At 40.4% G+C, this 7,854-nt stretch overlaps 1 protein-coding gene across 1 annotated transcript in view; it reads right to left on the reverse strand.

Annotated features, from left to right (window-relative positions):
* Nucleotides 1-489: 489 nt before the first annotated feature.
* The window catches only part of LOC135098169 (ankyrin repeat domain-containing protein 23-like), a 29,574-nt gene continuing 22,209 nt past the window's right edge, over nucleotides 490-7,854 (reverse strand). The window contains exons 3-9 of the mRNA XM_064000419.1: nucleotides 6,649-6,773; nucleotides 5,685-5,796; nucleotides 5,357-5,529; nucleotides 4,757-4,868; nucleotides 3,367-3,584; nucleotides 1,129-1,195; nucleotides 490-650 (exon numbers count right to left, since the gene is read on the reverse strand). Of these exons, the coding sequence (XP_063856489.1) occupies nucleotides 3,517-3,584; nucleotides 4,757-4,868; nucleotides 5,357-5,529; nucleotides 5,685-5,796; nucleotides 6,649-6,773 (590 nt within the window). The 3' untranslated portion in view covers nucleotides 490-650; nucleotides 1,129-1,195; nucleotides 3,367-3,516. The remainder of the gene's footprint in view (nucleotides 651-1,128; nucleotides 1,196-3,366; nucleotides 3,585-4,756; nucleotides 4,869-5,356; nucleotides 5,530-5,684; nucleotides 5,797-6,648; nucleotides 6,774-7,854) is intronic.

The raw sequence follows: 7,854 nt of genomic DNA on the forward strand, positions 1-7,854 counted from the left end.
AAAGTACAAGTTCAAGTGTGATGAAGAAATTATCTTTCTTTTTAAGGATGGTGCTACACATGTTTAGATAAATAGTATGCAAAACACCTCAATAGTTTTTCTAATTTCTTAATTAGTAACAGTATGTATCATTATATATGCATACACATTTTTTTTTTTATTCATTTTTTGCCATTGCTTACAGTGTATTTCATTTGTATGTATTTTTTTCTTATGTAATATTATGCACATTCTGTATATAATTCTGTTATAATGTTTGTATTCTTTTCCTGGAGAGCTGTGCTCCATACTTTTATATAAAGTCTGAGCTTACTCAATAAATTCAATTCACACACACACACACACACAGAGCCTCACCAATCTCAACAATGAAAGACAGGGCAACACACACACACACACACACACACACACACACACACACACACACACACACACACACAGAGCCTCACCAATCTCAACAATGAAAGACAGGGCAACACACACACACACACACACACACACACACACACACACACACACACACATCCTCACCTCTCCTCCAGCTTGAGTTTAAATACCAGCACCATCACAAAGTGTACACCCAACACCACAAACACCTTCCACGTGTGTGCCAGAGTGAACACTGTACAGGCGATGGCGTGGGACACCACCTGCGGACACAGATTGTTGTTGTTGTTATTATTATTATTATTATTATTATTATTATTATTATTATTATTATTATTACTATTATTATTTTAACCTCATAATTGTACCTAAACACACACACACACACACACACACACACACACACACACACACACACACACACACACACACACATAAAAAATAAATGAATAAATAAATTAATTAAATAATTAAAAATTAAACCCCCAAATTTACTTACAAGAAAAAACAGTCAAAACTCACAAATACACCAAAAAACACCCTTAAACATCCCAAAAGCACCCAAAATTCACTCAAGAACATCCCAAAACACCCCAAAATAACCTATAACACCTTAAAACACCCAAAAACACCCTGAAACACCCAAAAAAACCCAAAAACACACAAAAAAAATCTTCAGAGCTCACAAATACACTTAAAAACACAAAACAAACAATTAAAATAACCCCCATAGGACCTTACCTGGAAGAATATTGTGAACAGGAGGGGCAGTGTGTCTAAAATAGTCAGCCCTCTGAGTTTTGAGAACCTGTGGTAGGACGTGAAGGACCAGGTGAGGGACACGAGGGAGATGAGGACAGAGAACACCTGTTTTGAGAGCTGGGTGTTGTGGCCCAGTGGTGACAAAGATAGGATGCTGCCCAGTGTCACATCATAAGCCTGTTGTGGGAAAGGAGGAGGAGGAGGAGGAGGAGGAGGAGGAGGAGGAGGAGGAGGAGGAGGAGGAGGAGGAGGAGGAGGAGGAGGAGGAGGAGGAGGAGGAGGAGGGGTGGTAATGATGGAGTGGTTGTCTCGGGTGTTTTTGTGTGTTTTGGGATGTTTAAGGGTGTTTTTGGGTGTTTATGTGTGTTTCTTGGGTACTTTAGGGTGTTTTGAGGTATTTTTGCATGTTTTTGAGGTGTTTTAGGGATGCTTAAGGGTGTTTTGGGGTGTTTTTGTGTGTTTTTTGGGGTACTTTTGTGTATTTTTAGGATGTTTTTGAGTGTTTTCGGGGTGTTTTTATGTGTTTATGGGTACTTTTGTGTGTTTTGGCTAGGTTAAGTTAGGGTAGGGGTATTTGAAATGAAAAATAGTGGTGATTGGGGTGTTTTTGTGTTCTGTTTTTTTTTGTGTGTTTTTATGTTTTTTTTTTTTTGGTGTTTTTGGGTGTTTGGGTGGTGTAAGAGTGGTGGTGGTAATGATGTTGTAGAAAGTGATGGAGGGGTGACATTTTTTTTTTCTTTTATGTAAGAAGGCACTGGCCAAGGGCAACAAAAGTCAATAAAAAAAATGCCCACTGAAATGCCAGTCCTGTAAAAGGGTCAAGGCAGTGGTCAAAAATTGGTGGATAAGTGTCTTGAAACCTCCCTCTTGAAGGAATTCAAGTCACAGGAAGGTGGAAATACAGAAGCAGGCAGGGAGTTCCAGAGTTTACCAGAGAAAGGGATGAATGATTGAGAATACTGGTTAACTCTTGCATTAGAGAGGTGGACAGAACAGGGGTGAGAGAAAGAAGAAAGTCTTGTGCAGCGAGGCCGCGGAAGGAGGGGAGGCATGCAGTTAGCAAGATCAGAAGAGCAGTTAGCATGAAAATAGCGGTAGAAGACAGCTAGATATGCAACATTGTGGCGGTGAGAGAGAGGCTGAAGACAGTCAGTTAGAGGAGAGGAGTTGATGAGACGAAAAGCTTTTGATTCCACCCTGTCTAGAAGAGCAGTATGAGTGGAACCCCCCCAGACATGTGAAGCATACTCCATACATGGACGGATAAGGCCCTTGTACAGAGTTAGCAGCGGGGGGGTGAGAAAAACTGGCGGAGACGTCTCAGAACACCTAACTTCATAGAAGCTATTTTAGCTAGAGATGAGATGTGAAGTTTCCAGTTCAGATTATAAGTAAAGGACAGACCGAGGATGTTCACTGTAGAAGAGGGGGACAGTTGAGTGTCATTGAAGAAGAGGGGATAGTTGTCTGGAAGGTTGTGTCGAGTTGATAGATGGAGGAATTGAGTTTTGAGGCATTGAACAATACCAAGTTTGCTCTGCCCCAATCAGAAATTTTAGAAAGATCAGAAGTCAGGCGTTCTGTGGCTTCCCTGCGTGCTATGTTTACCTCCTGAAGGGTTGGACGTCTATGAAAAGACGTGGAAAAGTGCAGGGTGGTATCATCAGCGTAGGAGTGGATAGGACAAGAAGTTTGGTTTAGAAGATCATTAATGAATAATAAGAAGAGAGTTGGTGACAGGACAGAACCCTGAGGAACACCACTGTTAATAGATTTAGGAGAAGAACAGTGACCGTCTACCACAGCAGCAATAGAACGGTCAGAAAGGAAACTTGAGATGAAGTTACAGAGAGAAGGATAGAAACCGTAGGAGGGTAGTTTGGAAATCAAAGCTTTGTGCCAGACTCTATCAAAAGCTTTTGATATGTTCAAGGCAACAGCAAAAGTTTCACCAAAATCTCTAAAAGATTTTGATAGAAGATAGAAATGGTGTTTTTTTTTTTATGTTTTGTGTGTGTTGTGTGGTTTACCAGGGGTTATTATTGTGGTAGCACACGGCTTAAACAGTAAAACTTACTTAAACACTTAAAACTTAACTAAAACACCAAAAAAAACACATTTAAATGTACTTAAACAAACCAAAACACACAAAAACACACAAAAAACACCTTTACACACCCAAACATCCCCCAAACCCTCCCCCACAAACACACAAACCTGGTCCAGCTCAGTGTAATGCGTCCCAACGATATACAGCTGCAGAATTAACTGAAAGGCCGACTCAAGTATGGCCTCCATGACGTTGGTGATCGTGACCCTCATCACCAATGTGCTTAAGGTCATAATATTTTCTGATCTCCATGTCCCTCATATGGTGCTGGCAGGTCTTGGTAGGCCTGTGTGGGGGGGAAGCTGTTGTACGATTTCAAGTTCACCTGTAAGAGTGTCTGCGTTAGTTCTGGGTGGGTTTGAGATGTAGGGGACCTGGTGTTGCTTTGGGGTGTTTTGGATGTTTTGGGTTGTTTTTTGGTGTTTTCTGGGTGTTTTTGGGTGTTTTTTGGTATGGTTTTTGGTTATTTAAGGGTGTTTTTTGGAGTGTTTCGGCTAGGTTACATTAAGTTAGGGGTAGCTGAAATAGAAAATGGATGTTTTTGGATGTTTTCTTGGTGTTTTTGGTGTGTTTCTGGATTTTTTTGTTTTGTTTTGGGTGTTTTGACTAGGTTAGGTTATGGGTGGTTGAAATAGAAAATGTGTGTTTTAGTAGAAAATGTGTGTTTTAGAAGTGTTTTTGGGGGTGTTTTTGGGGTGTTTTTGGGTGTTTAAGGGTTTTTATGGAGTGTTTGGGCTAGGTTATATTTGGTTAGGGTTGGTTGAAATAGAAAATGGGTGGTTTGGGGTGTTTTTGGGGTGTTTGAAGGGGATTGAGTGTTTATAGGGTAAAGGAAAATGGATGTGTGTGTTTGGCTGTGTTTGGAGGTGAATAATAATGTTTTTTTGTGTTTTAGAGAGAGAGAGAGAGAGAGAGAGAGAGAGAGAGAGAGAGAGAGAGAGAGAGAGAGAGAGAGAGTGGTGTGTGTGTGTGTGTGTGTGTGTGTGTGTGTGTGTGTGTGTGTGTGTGTGTGTGTGTGTGTGTGTGTGTGTGTGTGTGTCAACATCATACACCGAATATTTAAAAATACACACACATACACACATACACACACAGAAATGAAATATATACATCAAAAGTGTAATAATATTAACAATAATAATAATAATAATAATAATAGTAATAATAATAATAATAATAATAATAATAATAATAATAATAACAATAATAGTATAACAAGCTACTAGTAATGTATTGAGGATTTACTTAATAGTAATAGTAGTAGTAATAGTTCTATATAATAATACTAATAAACAGAGAGAGAGAGAGAGAGAGAGAGAGAGAGAGAGAGAGAGAGAGAGAGAGAGAGAGAGAGAGAGAGAGAGAGAGAGAGAGAGAGAATCAAGCAAGGATGAACAAGCAAAAACAAACAAACAAACAAACAAACAAACAAACAAACAAACAACAACAACAACAACAACAACAACCTAACCAAACCCCAACCCAACCTGACCTTACCTGACCTGACCTGACCCCAGTGCCTTGTGATGTGAAGGGGGGAAGAGGGCATTGCCAGGCTCGTGACAAACAGCGGGGTTTCGCCTTGGTTGTTACGTACGTCTGGTGATACCTGGGGTTGTGAAGTTAGGTTAGGTTGGGTTGTGTGAGGCTAATAACATTCCAAAACATCACAAAAACACCCTTAAATATCCCCAAAACATACCAAAAACATCCCAAAACACCCTTAAACACCCAAAAACAACTTTAAACACCCCAAAACACCCTTGAACACTCAAAACACACCCCAAACACCAAAAAACACCCCAAAACACATTTAAAACACACCAAAACTCTCCAAAAACACCTTAAACACCCAAACTATCCCCAAACTACTGCAAACATCTCAAAAACATCTTGAACCATTCCCAAAAACCCAAAACTACCCAAATACCCTTAAAACACCCAAAAAACACCCAAAACCCCACAAAAAAACACACCAAACACCCCAAAAAACACCCAACACCCCAAAACTCCCCCAAAAGACAACAAACTCCCCAAAACACCCCAAACACTTCAAACACCCTTAAAAAAAACATCCCAAAACGCGCCTAAGCACACCTTCAGGGACAGAAGCCGATGCATCATGTTCGGGTAGCCTTGCTGGGCGGCCAGGTAGAGCAGAGTGAAGCATTCTGACCTCGCCGCGTCAAAGGAACACACGGCAGTTTCTTCAATGACCCGAACTAAGCAGAGACCAACCTCCTCACGCGATATTATTCTCCAGTCCTTGTCTGTTGGCTTAGGTTTGGTTAGGTTAGGTTTAGGGGGTGTTAGCTTAGGTTAGGTTAGGTTAGGGGGTCTCTCTCTCTCTCTCTCTCTCTCTCTCTCTGTGTCTATATATTCCTCCCTATCCTCCCCCCCCTCTCTCTCTCTCTCTCTTTCCCACCTTCAGCAGAGAGAGCGGCGTTCTCCTGCAGCAGGGTGCTGACAGTGCTAGAGTGGCCGGCAAAGGTGGCCAGCCCCAGTGGAGTGCGGCCCAACCGGTCACAAGCATCCACCTGCAGAAGACACGGCGGTGATGGTAGTAGTGGTGGTGGTGGTGGTGGTTGAAACAGTGTATGTGGCTGAACAAACTCCGTCTCACTTGCGGATGTCAACAAAACTGGCTTAATTTGTGTTTTTTTTTTTTTTTCTCTCAGTTGAACGATGAAATGTGACTGTTTATGAAAGGCAGGTATGTTTGGTTTACTGTGCTAGTCAGGGGATTTTTTTGGGGGGCAGTCAGGGATGCCAACATAATACTTGGATCTCACTAAAAGCCTTTCTTCCTTCTAGTAATCTAGTTGAAGTGGCAAGAGTTTTCAAGGCTGTTTTTATGGTTCTAGTGGCAGATTAACAAGATTTCTACATTCCAAAGGCTGTAGTTGAAGTGGCGAGGGTTTTCAAGGGTGTTTTATATGGTTTTGGTAGATTAACAAGATTTCTACATTCCAAAGGCTGTAGTTGAAGTGGTAAGGGTTTTCAAGGAAGTTTTTATGGTTCTGGTGGCAGTTTAACAATATTTCTACATTGCAAAGGCTGTAGCTGAAGTGACGAGGGTTTTCAAGGATGTTTTTACGTTTTTAAAGACAGATTATCAACATTTCTGCATTCCAAAGGTTGTAGTTGAAATGACAAGGGTTTTTAAAGGGTGTTTTTATGGTTCTAGTGGCAAATTAACAAGATTTCTGCATTATCAACAGGAGAAACACTTTTTTAAAAAGGCTTAGTTGAAGTGATGCAGCTGAAGTGATGCAGGTTTTCAAAGGTTTTTTTTTTTTTTATGGTTCTAGTGACAGATTAACATTTCTGCATTATCAACTCTCTCTCTCTCTCTCTCTCTCTCTCTCTCTCCCCCCCCATACACTCACAGACAAGCCCCGAACAAGGAGGTCAACCACCAGGTCATGGTAGCCCTTTGATGCCGCCCAGTGGAGGAGAGTTGGCCCCACGTAGAACTTCAGAATAGGCTCCACCCGCTCCATTCTCTCAATGTCTGTGTGGAGGGTTGGATTGCATTAAAAAGGGTCCAAAGGATGTTTTAAGGGTTCTAATCCTATTTTAGGACAGTTTTAAAGATTCTGATCCTATTTAGGGAAGTTTAAGGGATTTTGAATCTGTTTATCAGTCTATAAAGGGAGTTAGAAGTGATTTGAAGCATTATTACTACTTCCTGTATCTAAAAAGTGGATAGCTGTTGCTAAAAATGGTGTTTAATCCTATACCTGTGCTTATAGATAAGATAGAAGATAATAGAGAGGTTTCGGTGGTGTTTAATCCCATTCCTGCATCTATAGATAACATGTGATATAGAGGGTAATAAAGAGGTTTTGAGGGTGTTTAATCCTTTACCTGTGCTTATAGATGAGATAGAGGATAATAGAGGTTTCAGGCGTGTTTAATCCCATTCATGCGTCTATAGATGACATAAAGGTGGGTGACATTGTGACATAGAGGGTAATAAAGAAACTTTGATGGTGCTTAATCCTACTACTGCACATATAGATGAGATAGAGGATAATAAAGAGGTTTTGGTGGGGTTTAATCCCAATCCTGCGTCTATAGATATTATAAAAGGGGGGACATGTGATATAGAGGGTAATAAAGAGGTTTTAGTGTGTTTAACCCTATTTCAGCGCATATGGATGAGATAGAGGATAATAAAGAGGTTTAGTTGGTGTTTAATCCCATTCCTGCGTCTATAGATATTATAAAGGGGATGACATTGTGATATAGAAGGTAATAAAGAGGTTTTAGTGTGTTTAACCTTATTTCAGCGCTTATAGATGAGATAGAGGATAATAAAGAAGTTTCGGTGGTGTTTAATCCCATTTCTGCGTCTATAGGTGACATGAAGGCGATGACATTGTGATATTGAGGGTAATAAAGAGGTTTTGATGGTGTTTAATTCTATTTCAGCTCTTATAGATAAGATAAAGGATAATAAAGCGGTTTCGGTGATGTTTAATCCCATTCCTGCGCCTATAGATGACATGAAGGGGATGACATTATGATATAGAGGGTAATAAAGAGGTTTTGATGGTGTTTAATTCTATTTCAGCGCTTATAGATGATAT

The sequence above is a fragment of the Scylla paramamosain genome, unplaced genomic scaffold (genome assembly GCF_035594125.1).
Source record: "Scylla paramamosain isolate STU-SP2022 unplaced genomic scaffold, ASM3559412v1 Contig48, whole genome shotgun sequence".
Lineage (NCBI taxonomy): Eukaryota > Metazoa > Arthropoda > Malacostraca > Decapoda > Portunidae > Scylla > Scylla paramamosain.